At 36.6% G+C, this 18387-nt stretch overlaps 1 protein-coding gene across 1 annotated transcript; it reads left to right on the forward strand.

Moving 5' to 3' along the window:
- Positions 1-1536: 1536 nt before the first annotated feature.
- On the forward strand, positions 1537-11946 carry LOC135221367 (uncharacterized). The gene is made up of 3 exons (XM_064259167.1): positions 1537-1690; positions 7826-7968; positions 11089-11946. Exons 1-3 carry the CDS (start codon positions 1537-1539, stop codon positions 11944-11946), a joined length of 1155 nt encoding a protein of 384 aa, XP_064115237.1.
- The last annotated feature ends 6441 nt before the right edge of the window (positions 11947-18387 follow it).

Genomic DNA, 18387 nt, shown 5'->3' on the forward strand with positions numbered 1-18387 from the left:
AGAAATGGATCATACCCTGATAGGGGTTCCAGTATACCAAGAAAATTCCCACTTGACGGAGAACCAATCAGTCCATCTGTGCCTCTGAATGCTAGTCCTCACTCCGCGATAAATTTAATTGTACTTACAATACGTGTAAGAAGTTTGCACCGGTATTCTTGCAATTGAGCTACTGATTTGGAAATTCTTGATCTATTCAGCCATGTTCTTTCCATAGTTTGGCTTCAGTAATGATGGATTCTAGATGGCACTTTGATTTCTCGTGATCAGCTATCCTATCATTTCCATACTTCCAGTCACAAAATCCATCAGTGGCACATTTGCCCTTTTTCAGATCCTGAATTAACAAGCTTACAGGGAAAACAATAAACTTTGCCAGTTGTTGGAGAGAAACAGAGCCATGAACGATTCATTATTTCATTATTCAGTGTTTTCCTCTGAAACAAACTTCGTGAACATTTATGTGAGTAATGAATTCCACTCTTCCCTTTCATCTGATCTTCGAGTTTTGAAGTTTTGATCATTTTTTTTTTTTTTTGTATTTGGAATTTTTATAAGTTTTTTTTTTTTTTTTTCTTGTTTAGGTAGAAATATAGTGGCAATTGAGCTGTTTTCCTTCAATTCAATTGAAGTGAGTCAGAACCCGGGAAGTACTTCGACTTTTAAAACCACGGAAATACTTAGACTTTTAAAAGTTGTTGATGGAGTGATACCTTTTAATTAATTTAATTACTTATACAGTTACCTCACACGTGTTTTAATGAACTTAGTCTGATTTTCTGCAATACTGATAAGTTGTTTAAGGGATCACTGTTCCCTTTAGAGTATTCAGCCGTATTTTACCTGTGATGAAGGTTCAGGTGTCTGGCTGTTGTGAGGTAATTATTTTATGATTGGTAAGTGTAGTAACCAGATACTTGGCACTTGTTACGGCCTCTGAGAGAGGTCCGCTTCAGGTTCGATATGAAATAAAAAAAAAAAAATTCAACACCAACAGCTGAAACTGGGGATACGAATATAGAAAGAAACACTAACACAACAAAGGTTTATTTACAAGCTTACTAACAAAGATAAATGCAGAATGGTATCTCCTATTTACATAAAAAGGCAAAATCTTACAATGCATGAACTGGGGGAACAGTGAGGTAATTCAAATACTCTCTGGCCAGTTTTGCGACCCGAAGCGATGGTTACACAAAAGGAAAACTGCGATTGCAGACGTCTTCTTGACTCCGCATTGCAGAAAATAATGTCTATTCTTGATGTTCGAAGGACAGGAACTCCCCAAAACCTCTAGCAGAACGTTTCTTCTCTGAAGTCTTGTTCACCGTCAAAATATCTCGGTCGTCCATACCTGAAGACGACTTGGCCAGAATCCGATCAAACTCACGAGCGCCTTTTTCTCTCTGATCTTTCGTCCTTCTCTTATCTCATTCTGATGATCTCTGCTGCTGATCTCTCACTGATCTGATCTGTGACTCTTACTAATGATCTCTTACTCTGTGACTAACTGATGATCTCTGCTCCTCATCTCCTATGGCGAGCGTCACAGACTCCCGAGGATTACCGGAACGATTTAGAAGTTTCTCGACGAAGTATTGCATCAGAAGTCGCAGCGTTTCTCATGTCACGTCGGCGCCTGTCAAGTTCCCCAACACTCCTGCCGATTCTAGAACCATCATGAGAACAGGTGCGAAAACCTCTGTGCGGCAGAACTTCTCGAAGATGCGTTTTCCTTTCCTTTATCTTCCTTTGCTATAAAGCAATTACCTTGACAGCACTTCATCACAATATATATATATGTATATTATTCTGAATCCACCTCGATCACTCCTAGGAAATATAATTAACACTGAAAAATTTGGCCTTGACTGGAGGACTAGGGATCAGAACAAAGAGAGAAAAAAACTAAATTACTGATAAGAGAGGAAGTTACATAAAGGCTGGACTCTAGTTTTAGAAGCACTGTATTTACATGAATTTACAGAGGTCCAGGAGGATCAAAAATGCAAGCTTGTTTCAAGGATTTCCAACTCCTACCACAATTAGGCACAGCGTTTGTCTGCAAATAGAGGACACAGGCATAAGGTGGGGGGCACACGAGGGCGAACGTTACACACTACTTTCTTTCAATCAAAAAGGCCACTCATGTGGGGGAATGAAATGACTGGGAAATTTACACAGAGAGAACTATTTCGTGGCTTGAATTCACTAGGGGTATGTTACTAGTATCACAGGGGAGCAATTACATAATTGAGCCCAGATGGGGAGAAATTACACAAGTCGCCTTGTAAAAGGAGATGAAATACAGACAAAAATAAAAACATTCCATGGCTGAAATGGAACTCCTCTTACAGTACCTGGATATTGAGGGCTGGTAGTCTTTCCTTGATGTCTCCCTACACTATGGACTTTAAAATATACTTGCTTCCCAGAGAGCATGGGAAAGCAGACAAAGGGGGGGGGGGGGGGGGGGCGATGTATAACACGTGTTATACATCGGCGGAAAGGCCGAGGAGCGCTCTATAAAATGGTAAAAGGAACAACGTGACTTGATGATTGGATACAACAAAAAATAGGAAAAAGCGTTGTCCTTACAAGCTCTTTGCCATGAAGGCATTTGAATTCCTGGTTGGTTGGGAAACGATGCCGTACAGTGGTGTTTTGTACTACTAAGCTATCAAGAGGGTGTAAATTGATACCAACTCTGCTGCACTACGTATGCCCATCGAATCCAGGATTTTGTTTACTGTCGTTTCTCAACTAGACCTGGAGTTTGAATCCCTATGGTAACAAAGCGCACACCACTTGTAGTAATTCCCCTTTGGCTGTGTTACTCCCGAGGTAAAGTGATCTGGATATTCACGACATTGGTAACTTTATATTTGTGATAAAGAATGTCATTGTATGTATGTATTCATTTAGGTCAATGGCTACTGGAATAAGACTAATAATGGTCACAATAGTCTTTTAATCATCGTTAGGGATGAGCAAATAATCAAAATATTATCACTCGATAAATACTGAAAAAGTAGTGGTTTGCTTGCATATTGGTTTATTGTACAACTGTGTGTTTGTTTAACTTTTTTATCCACATATCAGTATGGCAGCCGTCTACACCTATAAATGTATTTATTTAGAACTATTTATTTATGTCCTAACCCTTCAAAAACCAACTAATATAAAGCACTGCCTTGATTTTGCTTTCTTAAGGGAACGACTTCCTTCATATCCTTACTTCTGGCGATGATCCTGTGACCTTGAGGGTGGAGACAGAAGACATCGACAGAAACAGAAGATGGGGCGAATGGAATGTCTTCAAAGTGGATAGTGAAGAACACAAGTACGTCCATGCTATTGCACCTTTTGACATTACTTGATAATATTATTCAAGGAACTCTTTAGTTCTCCTGCTCTAAGAATTATTCCGCCAGGCATCTTGTTACGTGAAACAACGATTTCATGTCGCAGATTATAGTCCTGCAGCCCGTACCATTGGGATGCAACGAACGAGATACCGACTGCAATCTCAGATGGTATTTAGGAGAAGACTTGTGAACTGTGAAACTGACCGTCTGCCGAAAATATACGGGTGACTTACTTAACAAGCACCACTAATTGCTTGTTAGATGTTGGGTCTAGATCTAGTTATGAGATACCAGATGAAACTAATGTGTAATATATCCGTTGACTCTCCTGATTATAGAATGACCAGTGACAGACATACTGGTGGATGGGTCCCCCCTGACTGAAAAGGGGGGGCGGGGGTTAATTGAATCCAGATCCAACTTAGGAGATACCAAGTAAAATTGACACTACAATAGCACTGCACATCCTAGAGTAGTGAAGTGGTAATGACAGAAATTTTAGTGGGTGGTTACCCCCTGACAGACACCCCACAACGAGTGGGGAGGGGGAGACAGGATCTGCATCCAACACTGGAGATACCAAGTAAAATTTGCGCTACAATAGCCTTGCACATCCTAGAATGCTGTAATAGTAACGACAGACATTTTAGCGGGTGGTTTCCCCCTGACAGACACCCTAACAGGTTGGAGGAGGAAGGGCAAGCCCTGATAATTACTGTATATATTACGTATAGTGGGCTTCTATTGAACCGTATTATACATTATCGTGATATGTTAATAAATAATTTTTTTCCTTTCTATATCCTTTGTATTTATTTCATACAAATAGTATTTATTTGTTTCATGTAAATAACAGTCATCTATGGGCCTATAATGGTTCGGTCATATTATTTTGCCAGGCAAGCTACTGACTTCAATTACAGTACTCTCTTTATTTTTGTTTACGAGATGAGCGTTGATGTAGCAGTGGCTGGAAGACTGGCACTGTAAAGCAGTATGTAAGTTCTTATCATTATTAGAGTTATTGCTGTAAAATGTTTATGTACATAACGTTTGTTGAATAGAATAATACGCAACTATTAGATAGATAGTGATACATATGTAATATATAAGCTATAGACAGAGTAAATATAGTCAGAGTAAATATATACGCTATAGTCAGAGTACAGATCATAATAATTGCGCTATAGAGCCTACTCGGTTTGTTTTATAGAAGCAGGACTACCTTCTTTTGGTCTCAACTGACTTTCAATCTAACGATATCATGGATACATTTTTGTATTATCAGTTTTAGGAATGAATATCGTTGTTATTATAGTCGATTTTTTTTCGTCTGGCGTAAAACTCGTCAAACATAATACACGTGGCTGAGGAAGGACACAGAGGATCTCTATTTTTTAAACAATCTCTGCACACACAAAGTTATTCCGAACATTTCCATTCTCTCAAGAAGATTATGAATAAATATAAGAGCAAACTAGACCCCCAAAAAATCACCTAGCATAAACGTAAAGAAAACAAGAGAAATGAAAAATGAGTGCGATTTTTATTTATTTATTTATTTATTTATTCATTTATTTTGGCCGTTAATGTTGAATGAGTAAGCATTTAGCGAATTGATAGGGTTTAGTGAGAGTGTTTAGTGAATGTTTCTGAGTAAGTGTTTAGTGAATGTTCAGTTTAGGCTTTAGTGACTCTATAATGTGTAAGTATTCGGTGAATGTTTACTGAGTGTTTAGGGTTTAGTTAAAGTTTATGAATGTTTGTTGGGTAAGTATTCAGTTAATATTTTGTGAGTCTTTAGGGTTTTGGTGAATGTTTAGTGAATATCTTGTGAATGTTAGTGTTTAGTGAATATATAGTTTGTAAGTATTCAGTGAGTGTTAGAATTTAGTGAAGGTTTAGTGCATGTTAGTGTTTAGTGAATGTTTAGTGTGTAAGTATTCAGGGAATGTTTAGTGAGTCTCTTGGATTTAGTGAATGTTTTGTCGATGTTAGTGTTTAGCGAATGTTTAGTCCATATCCATTCAGTGAATGTATAGGGTTTAGTGAATGTTTAGTGAGTGTTTTGGTTCAGTTAAAGTTTTGTGAATGTTTGTGTGTGGTGAATGTTTAGTAAGTATTCAGTGAGTGTTTAGTGAATGTCTCATAAATGTTAGTGTTTAGTGAATGTTTAATATGTGCTTATTGAGTGTTAAATGGGTGGATGTTCATTCACTTTATAGTGTTTAATGGGTGTATAGAGTGAGTGCTTAGTGAATATTTAGTGGTTGTTTAGTGTATGGTGAGTACATATTGAATGTTTGCTGTATAGAGAGTGCTTACTGAATGCTTAGAGATTGTTTAGTGTTTAATCAATGTTTAGGTTTAAGTGAGTGTTCAGTGAATGCTTACTGAGTGTTTGGGTTATAATGAGTATTTAGTGAGTTTAGTGTTTAAAAGTCTTTAGTGGACATTTAGTGTATAGTGAGTGCCTAGCGAGTGTTAGGTATTCAGTGAGAGCCATTTAATTATGATTTGTTTATTATCTAGATTTAATACTCTGTTCTTTAAGATATTTATCTATAAAACTTTACGAGTAGGTTTTCATTTCCAAGAGCAAAGGAACCGCCGTTCTTAGCAAAATTCCACAGGATTACAAGAAGCTAATTCTCGGACGAAAATGCCCCAAAGTAATCTTATGAATATTACAATTTCGCCGACTGCAATTCTGTCCGTGGTCGCCTCCAGACCTTGGAAGCAAAAAGAAAAAAAATCGACTTATTCTTGTTCTCCTCCACTTTCTCGATTTTCCTTGCTTTGCATAAGAAAGGTTTAAGATGTCTTTTGACTTAAACAGGAAGCATTGATCCGTTACACATCAAGAATGCGCAGTCAGCTTAATTATTCTTCTTCTTCCTGCCGGTGTCTGGATGTCCTGTTTCTCCCACGCGATCCCTATACCCTTCCCAACCGAACCCCCACCCCCCTCCCCAGGTCTCTCCTGTCTCCCCTATGTCTCCCCTATCTATGTGGTCGACACCACTATACTCAAAATTCCATCGACAAGTTCTCTCTTTCTTTCATCTTTCCTCTTCCTTATTTTAAAAATTCGTCCATCTATTCTCTTTTCTGTTATATACCTTCTTTTGTACCATAGTTCTGTACAACTGGTGTTCGCTTGTGAAAGAATTTTGAGTTTTTCCTAATCACTTATTCCTTAATAAAAATTGGATTCCATCTTTTCATAATTATTTCCTTGGTTGGTTGGTTAAAAGTACGCTGGGTTATTCCAGCAAGGGTCCTAATATGAGGCGGTAAGGTGTGAATGGGATTAGGAGGTCTGGTGTGGACATAATGGACTCTGCCCAAACAACAGACTATAAAGCCCATAACTCATAATTCAGTCTGAAAGAAGGTCGTCCCAGTAGGTAGAGAAAATATGCGGGATGAAAAAAAAAATGCAATAAAAAACTGAAGGAATGTCAAAGAAACTTTGGAAACCCCCATAAGTCAGTGGAAGGGTTCAGTCGTTCAGAGCTAATGGAAGAAACTCATACTATAGGTTTTTTTCCATCTGTCCACCCGCCTGTGGTGTTTGCGCATGGTAACACTGCGTTCCGGGCTTTAAATAATTACGCTTTGTGTAAGTTTTAGATAAATAAAAGGTTATCTGGATGTACATTTGCACCTGGAAAGTGTTTTAATAATTTACCGTATGCGAATCACGCCCTTCGAGGGGACCTCCACCATCACCGATAAGGATGAGGTTCCACCCACGAACAGCAATTCAGCAGCCGCCCCCCTGATGAAATAAAAAAGAAAGTAATTTGAATAAAAAATAATAATATAATTAATAATAATAAAAATAAATATAAAACGAATAATAATAATAATAATTAATAATGTGGAAATTTCAAACAGGTATCATCAGTGACAGGCGGCACAACTACCTAGAGGATGCAAACACCATCCCCCGCCAACAGAAAGACTGCAGAAGGAAGTGTAGGGCCACAAAAGACCAGCTCCTGCTAGAGAAAATGGTAATGAAGAATAGTAAGAGAAGGAAAACCAACCTAAGCATGGCATGGATAGACTACAAAAATCCCTTGACATGATACCACACACATGGCTAATGGAATGCCTGAAAATATATGGGGCAGAGGAAAACACCATCAGCTTCCTCAAAAATACAATGCGCAACTGGAATACAATACTTACAAGCTCTGGAATAAGACTAGCAGAGGTTAATATCAGGAGAGGGATCTTCCAGGGCGACTCACTGTCCCCACTACTCTTCGTAGTAGCCATGATTCCCATGACATAAGTACTACAGGAGATGGACCAAAGAACGACTTCTGCAAGAGTTTCTGTGACTAGTGTAAAGTGCATGGGCACACCGCTTCCTGGTCGAAATGCCCCAAGAAAGCAGCTGCGGTTAATGCCATTGCAATGACATCGACGAATCCATCCTTCAGCTCTAGTAGACCCTCCAGCGCAGAGCCCTATATTTGTAGCACCTCCCAGAGGTCGCTATCCTGCCCACCAGGTCCGAGCTTTCGATGACACTGGTGCGCAGATATCCATCATTCGAGAGGATGAGATTCCTTACGGAGCTCAGGTTGACAGACACCAATTCGTCACAAAGGAAAGCCTCAACCACGTTAAGATGTTCTTGCCTACTCTCTGGTCGAGAGTCACCCGACCTAACCGCTCTAAACAAATATGAATAACTTATGAATACTCAATACTAAATACAAATAAATAAACTAAATAAAACATACAAAAATATATAAATAAATAAAATGAATAAATAAATGAATGATTAAATAGAAATAAAAAAAATAAAAAAAAAATAAATAAATAAATAGAAATAGATAAAAATAAATAAAAGTAAATAATAATAAAAAATAAATAAATAAAAAATAAATAAATAAATAAATAAAAAGAAAATAAATAAATAAAAATAAAATAGATACAAATAAAATAAATAAATAACTAAAAAAATAATACATATAAGTAAAAAAAATAAATGAAAAATAAAAAATAAAGAATAAAAAATAAATTAAATTAATAATTCAATAAATTATGAATAAATAAAAAATAAATGGAAAATAAATAAATGAAAATTAAAAATGGAAAATAAATAAAATGAAATTAATAAAATAATAAAAAACATAAATAAATAAATAAAATAAAATAACACAAAAATAAATTAATAAAAGAAAATAAATAATAAAAATAAATACATAAATATAAAATAAATATAAAAAAACTAATAAAAATTAAAATGAAATAAATAAAATAAATAAATAAAAAGTAAATAAATAAAATAAAAACAAAAATAAACATAAAATAAATAAATTAAATAAAAATAAATAAATAAATTAAATAAAAATAAATAACATAAAAAATATAAATAAATAAGAAATAAATAAAATAAATAAATAAATTAATAAAAATAAATAAATAAATTAATAAATAAATAATAGATAAAAATAAATAAATATAGAAATAAATGAAGAAATACATAAACAAATGAACATATAAATAAAAATAAAAAATGAAAAAAATAAATTAAAACTGAAAAAATAAAAATAAATAAAAATAAAAATAATAAATAAATAAAAATAAATTATTTAAATACAAATAAATAAATAAATAAATAAATAGAATAAATAAAAAATAATAATAAAAAAAAATAAATAAAAATAAAAAATGAATAAATATATAAAAATAAAATAAATAATAGAAATAAATGAAAGAAAAAAAAAAAAAAAAATACATAAAACAAAATGAACATATAAATAAAAATAAAAAATGAAAAAAATAAATAAAAATGAAAAATAAAAATAAATAAATAAAAATAAATAAATAAATAAAAATAAATTAGTTAAAATAATAAATAAACAAATATTATAAAAAATAAGCAGATAATATAACTAAGTAAATATAATAAATAAATGTATATAAGAAAATAAATAAATAAATAATGAAATAATAATAAATAAATAGTAAAATAAAATTAATAAATAAAATAAAATAAATGAATCAAAATAAATAAACAAATATATAAAAATAAGCAGATAATATCAAAAATAAGTAAAAATAAATAAATAAATAAATGAAAATATATAAGAAAATAAATAAATAAATAAATAAAATGAAATAATAATAAATAAATAGATAAAAATAAATTAATAAATAAAATAAATAAATGAATCAAAATAAATAAAAACAAATTAAAAAATAATAAAATGAATAAATAATATTGAAAATGAAAATAATAAAAAAATATATAAAACGAATAATAATAATAATCATACTATAATGGGCGTAATGTCTGTCTGTCTGTCTGTCTGTCATTCAATCACGGCCAAACGACTGGTCAGATGGGCATGAAACTTGGCAGGGTTATGGTGGGGACCCCTAAGATGGTTTGTAATGGGGTTTTATCCAACCTACCCCCCTCCTTTGTAGGGGGTGGGGGTGAGAAGGGATTCCCTGAAATGGAGCAGTTTCTGGCCGTGAAACGAGGCTGGTTATTCCCGTAGACTTAGTTACTTTACGATTTTTCATACATAATTTTTGTACAACTTCCCCAGAGAAAGTCGCGAATATTTCAGCTCGGTCATAATAGAAGATGATAATTATCATCAATATCCGCAAGATTTTTTGAATAACTTAAATCCATCGGGACTGCCAGTGCACAAAATAACGTTGAAAAGTAGTACCCGGTAAATCCCGTTGTTTGCTTCGGAATTTCGATCCTGCCAATGGACATAATAAAAAGGAAACTGACAAGTTCCTACTTTCTACTCGTTTTTGGAAGACATAGGATCATAAGAGCATTTATCAGTAGCCATTAGGCACTGACATACAAGTTGCCTCTTTGCAGTAACATAATGAAAAGAAAGATACTTTATTATTCGTATCACCGTGCAAAGTAATTGACAAAGAAACGAACCAATCAAGATCGCTGTTCCGTTAAATGAAAGTCACCGACAAGAGAGAGAGAGAGAGAGAGAGAGAGAGAGAGAGAGAGAGAGAGCGAGCCATTTAACAACATTATTGCACTACAATTTTATAATTTTATCTTGCTATCGAAAAATGAGAGAGAGAAAGAGAGAGGAGATAATTTGTGATTTGAGAGCTAAGTAATCCGATAATCCCATCACCGTCTTCGTTACTTGACTTACATTGAGAGAGAGAGAGAGAGAGAGAGAGAGAGAGAATCATTAAAAGAAGGTAAACGATAATGAATACGAACTAATTTACGTTCATTGATCGTCCCTTCACTTACTTAAAGAGAGAGAGAGAGAGAGAGAGAGAGAGAGAGAGAGAGAGAGAGAGAGAGAGAATATCATTAAAAGAGGGGAAACAATAATGAATAAGAATTTCTCTGCATTCAGTGATCGTCCCTTGAATTACATTGAGAGAGAGAGAGAGAGAGAGAGTATTCGTGTAATCGCCCTTATTTTGATATTGCTGAACAAATAGTACATATAATTTTTTCACTTCTGCACCCGTATTTTAAGTTTGCTAGTAATAATAATAATTATAATACGGACAGACTATACATAACCCGAAAGGAAGGAGGGAAAAGACTACTAAGCACAGAGGACTGCGTCAACATCGAGAACAGAGCACTGGGGCAATATCTGAAAACCAGTGAAGAAGTGGCTCAAGAGTGCATTGGAAGAAGGACTGATAAAAGTAGACAAAGGCCAAAAATATACAGAGACAGGAGAATAACAAACGGAACAGAGGCCTGGTACTGCGGGCCTGCCTGCCCGCAGTACCAGGCCTGCTTGGCAGACCTTTCGGCCCGCCCGCCTGCCCGCAGTACCGCCGGCCTTGCTTCCCGAGACTTCCGGCCGCCCGCCTGCCGCAAGTTACCAGGGCCGCTTGCAGACCTTTCGGCCCCGCCCGCCTGCCCGCAAGTAACCGGGGCGGCTTCGGCAGACGTTCTGGCCCGCCCAGCCTGCCCGCCAGTTACCAGGCCTGCTTGGGCAGACCTTTCGGCCCGCCCGTCCTGCCCAAGCCAGTATCCGGGCCTGCTTCGGCAGACCTTCCGGACCCGCCTGCTGCCCCGCAGTACCAGGGCCTGCGTCGGCAGACTTCTGGCCGCCCGCCTGCCTGCCCGCAGTACCAGGCCTGCTTGGCAGACCTTTCGGCCCGCCCGCCTGCCCGCAGTACCAGGCCTGCTTCGGCAGACCTTCCGGCCGCCCCCTGCCCCAGTCCAGCCTGGCTGGCAGACCTCGGCCCGCCCGCCTGCCCGCTAGCCTGGCTTTCGGCCTTTTCCCGGCGGCCTGCCCGCGACCGGCCTGCTTGGCAGGTTTCGCCCCCCGCCTCCCGATCGGGCCTGCTTCGGCAGACCTTCCGGCCCGCCTCCCCGCAGTACCAGCCTGCTTGGCGACCTTTCGGCCCGCCGCCTGCCCCAGTACCGGCCTGCTTCGGCAGACCTTCCGCCCGCCCGCCTGCCCGGTACCAGCCTGCTTGGCACCTTTCGGCCCGCCCGCCTGCCCGCAGTACCGGGCCTGCTTCGGCAGACCTTCCGGCCCGCCCGCCTCCCGCGTACCAGGCCTGCTTGGTCTAGACCTTTCCTGGCCCTCCCGGCCCACCGCCCTAGTCTGGGCACCGGGCCTTCTTCTGGCCAGACCTTCTTGTCCCCCCCGCCTACCCCGTACCAGGCTGGGCCTTCGGCAGACCTCCTGGGCCCGCCCCCGGCCCCTGCCCGTACCGGGCTGGCTCGGCGGGCCTGGCCCTCCCGTCCTTAGCAAACATGAAATCCCTGGTGGTTTAGTCCTTAAAGAACTTCAGAATATGCCACTGAATCCTTTGATTCTCCTGGGGTGGCTTCTTTGCTCAATCCTCTTGCGCCTTCTTTTGGCACTCCACTATTCTTCTCTGAATCCATTTTGCTCCCTTCTCCTGGGCACTCCATCAATCTTCCCTGAATCCGATACTTCCCTCTCTTGGCCCTCCACCAATCCTCTCATTTTCCTCACGTTTCTATTATCCCTCCATTTTCCTTTCCTCTTTCAGGAATCAATAAACCACTTTCTTTAAAGAAAGCATTTTGACTTTATTTTGTTTCTCTCCTCACGAGTTTCTTTTCCTTCAACATTAACAAAGCAAACTTTTATACAAATAAAGCATCAACTATCCATACAGTATAGTTAAAACACTTTCAAGAGATAAGTAACCTTTCGTTTTCTCAAAGCTAAAAATAAACACTATTTGGCGGATGACATCCTAAAGATCCGTATTTATGGGTCATGAAACTAAAACAATCTATAGTGAAAAGTTGGATTTTATGAAAGAAGTCCGTTTTAAAGCTCGAGGTAAACTCGTATTATTATTGTATTAATAAATACAATTATCTGGAACTGTAAAATTTAATTGTGTAAATGAAAAGTTGCCATTTTTTATTTGTTAAATAAACTTATTTATTTAAATTAATCAACCATTTTCCGTATCAATATTACCATTCTCTAATTTTTCAAATCTGATCCCGTCCTTTCGTGAGTCCAGCTTAGACTAATCGTGTTCGGGCCATTCCTTGAAGTGATGGAAGCTTGATGCCTGCCCACTTCCTCCCAGGCATCTGTAATTCCCCTGAAGGTTTTTTGAGCTTGCAAACCATTTCTTTGACTCCTTCGCTCCTCGCATCTGTCGAACCTCATCTTCTAGCTGGTCCTTCAGTTCGGCCTGTACACCACCAGTCCTCCCTTCCTCCAGCGCAATAGAGTTGGCGACGATTTCCTTCCTCAAAAAAGGCAATGGCCTTCAGCTTTTTCGTTTCCTCTGGGTTTACGCATGCCGTGATCTTCACACTGGAGTTTCCCACCCTTTTCCTTTGTCATGTCTTCCACTTCCATTCTGCATGGCGCTGGAACCTCACATCGCTCGTTTCCTGCCTGGATTCGCGCTTTTTCGGTTGCGTTACGTTTTTTTCCTTCCTTGGATGAGCCCTCGCCATTCCGCGCCGCTTCTTCCGGTCTATAGTTGCAGGTACTTTCTCCTTCTGTCCGTAGGGGTTTTCTCTTCTTGCCTCTCAAACCTGGCACTTTACCTCTGCCAATTTAACACAGTCACCATAGGGCAATCGTTTCTTCCTTTTGTTCCTCTCCGTAAATTCCTTTGTCTTGTCCATCAGCTGCCTGAATTTTCTTCTGTCTTCAGAAAATCTTGTTTTTCGAGCTGCTGTTTTTCCCTTCGGTCCTCCTGTTGCAGCTGAAGAATTATCCTGTCCAAGTTCACCTGCCTCTTGCCTCTCTGGCACTGGATTGTTTGTCATCGCAAGGCTGTAAAGAGAAAGGAAAAAGAGAGAAAAAATTCTCTCAGTTCAGTTGCCTTTTCCTTGGCTTGTGTTCTGATTTTCCTGGACAACAACGTCCCCCAACCAACACCTTGGAAGCCATCTCTTGAATCGGTGTTACCCAGGTTCATATACCTCCCCTCCCTCTCTCGTTTTTCGGTTTTTCGGGTTGGTTTTCTATAATTCCTCACGGAGAGATACTTCTATTTTCAAAACATAGAAGGCAAATCTTCTGAAACATATTTTAACATGTTCCTTGTCCCTCGTTGGTGCTTTATAAATTGCTGAAATCTCTCTTCAGGGCTTTTTTGTTTCCAGTAGCGTTATCTTCTTTGTCTGATCTCTTTACTTACTTATTATCAGTTTATTATTACAAAAATAAAAACACTTGTTGATATAAATAATTTAATTTTATAGATCCACTTGTCAAATTGCCCAGTCTTATTCTTAAATAAATACTTAATAATTTCAGATCTAGTTTTAAATGTATTATTGATATAAAGACATAAATGACTCGATTGAATAACCGTGTACTCTAACTAATTTTACTTCGAACATAAATGTTCCATATAGGACAATATTATTGTTATGGAAAATTAAAAACAGAGTACACTCCAATATAGGCGAGGTGGGCATTGTGATACAAAGCTAGCTCTCTCTCTCTCTCCACCCTTTTGCAATGGCGGCATGCAGCCTGCCCAACGGCGATTTCGCGCATGTCCATTCCATGGTTTATAGTTCCAATGGTGATCTACTAATCAACTTTAATTCTCTCTCTCTCTCTTCTCCATCTTCTCTCTGCTCTCCTCTCTCTCCTGCTTGAATGTATGAAACGAATATGTTTTCAAGACCTACACGTTGATTTCTTATTCTAGGAGTTACATATTAAGCCATCAAATACAGTAGTTTTGTTTAAATCTTCCCACCTTCCCTCCACAATCCAAGGTACCAGTTAGTATAATATCATTAACCTCACATCAATTCACCGCTCTGTGGACTTGAGCTTTCAGATTTAAATCATCGGTTTCGTTTTTATACCGAACTTATCCCAAAATTGCCCCACTTTACTCTGTGAGTAATTTTAGTACTTTAACAACTTTTTGTCTTCAGTGACTGCCACTCCATTGTGGATCCATCAGTTTTTCTTTCGTAAATATCCTCACTGCATACAGTACAGGTTTTTCTTTGGTCATGTGTCTTTATAACCTTAGTGTTTTCCTTCTGAGTAACCTCACTACCTAAGCCTTTCCTCCCAAGAGTTAAGTCTCCTTACCAAGCAATTTTACTTCTTTAAAGTAATTCACTACCTACCGGTTTTTTCTTAGTTGAGTAACCCATTTTACCATACAGTTTTTTTCTTGGTGAGTGACTCCTTTGTATTATTATTTCGGGAACTCGGTACCCATGAGCTTTTCTTTGGTGAGTAATACTCACCAAAGATCAATTGAAATTAACCATCCGTCCCCCTCAAATTTCATTATTTGCCATTAACATAGGCCCTAGCCTCTTCATATAACAAGCGACATAAAACAGACTATGATGATATTTTTTTAAATTTTACCTTACTCGATCAGATTTTCAATTTCCTTCCGGCGCTTGCCTATATGTGGTACCATGTAATGTTATGTATGTAATGTATGTAATGTATGTATGTATGTATGTATGTATGCCATGTATATACATTTACCATCGTGTACATTATGGGTCCTGCATACAAGGAGGATTGCATGCAAACTGCTACTACGGGCGGATAATAAACGTAGGCGTTAACCCCAAAATCCCCTTACCCAAATAAAATAAGCCTCAGGATTAATAAGTAATACGCCCAACCTTGTAGTCAGCCTTTAATAATGAAGAACAGCACCGCTCCGGGGGGCCGGAAGGAGATGTGCACGAATGTAGTTTACAAATTTACCTTTGTCCAAGGAGAGATGGGTGTGAAGTCTCGCAGCCCAAAACTACATCGGGCTCACTTACAACAGACCCTTTGGCGACCCTTTGGAGTCGTCTGCTGGCTCAGAGAAATCCAGGGGTCCATCATTCAACCATTACAGTTTAGTTTTAAGTGTACCACACGACAGGATGGCCAGCTCTACAGGGCTCATCTAAGAAGGCATACACGGTCGTGCCATCAGATAGGACAAGCTCTGGTCGCCTTCTTAATCAACGGAAGCGGTGAGCATCGCTATTCAGAAGGAGCCGACCTTGAACGTCCCAACAAGAATCGGTCCCATATACTACCCTCCAGCATGGAGAAGGAATACGTATGCCAAACATGGACCAAGAGCAACGCCCCCAACCCTGCCGAGAACATCGGCCTTAAATAAGACATGGAAGAGGAACCCAGCGTCATCCGAAAGAGCCAAGTAACTTCCTTTGCTCAGGTCCGCTGATACCCCACCCAATACGAATCTGCAGCCGTTAACCTCAAAGTAGAACCATTGGGACCACACACACAGCCACACACACGCTCACCTTCAATCAAATTTAAATTTAAAATTTAAACAAACCATTTTGTGTAAAAACAGCAAATCAATCTGACTTGGTACCTTTATGCATGCTATAAGTATAATTAGATTATATATTATTTATATATATGTATTAATCATATATATATATATATATATATATTATTTATATCATTATTATATACATATATAAGTATATATAATCTGTATATATATATATATATTATGTATATATATATTATATTATTATATATATATATATAATATAATATAATAATTAATATTTATATTTAATATTTATATATATATATTATGAATATATATATATATTATTATATATTTATATATATATTTACTATATGATATACATGTATTATTATGTTATAATATATTAATATATATATATATTATATATTACCATAGTATTTACCATAGATATATTATATTAATATTACCGGAATGGTTGATAATTTGTTTTTGAACATAAGGATATGAAGAAGCATGCAAACGAATAGTTTCATGGGTTGTGAAATATAAAATACTATGGGATATGCGGCGAAGTAGGTCCTGCCAGGAGGCTCAAGACTACGAGGAAGATTGCATCAGGAGTCTTGGAATAGTTGACGCTGAATTTAGGAATGGGCGAACTCCTTGTTTTTGCAAAAAGAACCTTTATAATCCCGCATCTGGGATTTGGATGCCCGACTTCTGAAGAGGTGCTTTCGACCACTTCGCTGACCTCTGCAGAAAAGTAAACTCATCTTCCCAGCTTCTTGCATGTAAAACGCAATTAATCAAGTATAATAAACGTATACAATTACATGTATTTTAATAGGTTACATTTATCCATCTGTAAGTCGCTCTTTTGAATTTTGCCTTTTTGCAATCTTCTCATAGAAATTAGGGATTGAGTTACAAATCTTATTCAATCACGTTAGAAGTTCTTCTGTAACCTAACCTTCTTCCTCTTACCACTCCGTGGCGTGCGCGCACATTCCACGACATGTATGTTATAGATAATATAATAATATTATATATATATATCTATTTATACTATATCTATATATGTTGGTTTGTGTGTGTGTGTTGTGTGTGTGTGTGGTGGTGTGTGTGTGTGTGAATTTAAGCATGAGTGTTGTTGTTCTTGGTGCGTAAATCTGCCTAGGATTATTGGCTGCAAAAAAGAAAATATGAAGTTTTCTGCTAGGTAGAGATTTTGTAGCAAGTCCTGGCAAGCGCGTGAAAGCCCTCCTTCTTCCTTTGTAAACTAAACGTCATTTCCTCTTAGTTCTTGAGTCCTCCAGACTCTCCGTGGAAACTATTTATTTGTTGTTTCTTCATTTTGCTTTGGTTCGCAAACGAGATTATTAACCATTGCGTTATTTCTTTATATATATATATATATATATGTTATATAGTATTATATATATATCTTATATATTATATCTCGTTCTATATTTTATATAAATTTATATATTATATATTACATATATATCTATATATATGATATTTATAATTATAAGGATAATATATATTACGTATATATATATATTCAGTATATATATCTATATATATATATCTATATATACATAGCAAAGATTTAAAACTGTATCCGCGTGTACTTGATATTATGTTGTGAGGGAAGCCCACTTGAAATATTTTTTTTTTTTTTTTTTTTTTTTTTTTTTTTTTTTTTTTTTTTTTAGTAGGCTTCCTACAAAATATATATTTATTCTATAGCTATATAATTCTATAATAATTAATAAGTATGTATAATATATATATACTCTATATATTTCTTTATATATAATATATTTATCTTATTATATATATATATATATCTATTCTATTTCATATTATGTATATATACATTATCTATAAATAATATATAGATGTAATATGATAGATTAATTATATATTATTATGTGTATATATTTATAATATATATAATATATATATTTAATATCTATATAAAATCTATATATATTTATTATTATATATTATATCTATCATATATTATTGAAATATATCTCGATTAAGCTATGATCCATACCTTAATATATATATATCTATCATATCTATCATAATACTAATCATAATATCTCTCTATATATCTCATCTATACTCTTTATTATATATCGTTTTATCCTCTTCTGCTATCTATATCTTCTATATATCTATATTCTATAGTATTATCTATAATATATATTCTATGTGTGGTGTGTTGTGTGGGTGGTGTTTTTTTGTT

Source organism: Macrobrachium nipponense, chromosome 2 (genome assembly GCF_015104395.2).
Source record: "Macrobrachium nipponense isolate FS-2020 chromosome 2, ASM1510439v2, whole genome shotgun sequence".
Lineage (NCBI taxonomy): Eukaryota > Metazoa > Arthropoda > Malacostraca > Decapoda > Palaemonidae > Macrobrachium > Macrobrachium nipponense.

Excerpts from the sequence above, each read along its gene's own strand:
- LOC135221367 (XM_064259167.1), top strand. The coding sequence starts at position 1,537 with ATGGCGAGCGTCACAGACTCCCGAGGATTACCGGAACGATTTAGAAGT. Across the intron at positions 1,691-7,825 it reads TAGAACCATCATGAGAACAG|CTCTAGTAGACCCTCCAGCG; the intron begins GTGCGAAAACCT and ends TCCATCCTTCAG. Across the intron at positions 7,969-11,088 it reads AGATTCCTTACGGAGCTCAG|AGACAGGAGAATAACAAACG; the intron begins GTTGACAGACAC and ends AAAAATATACAG.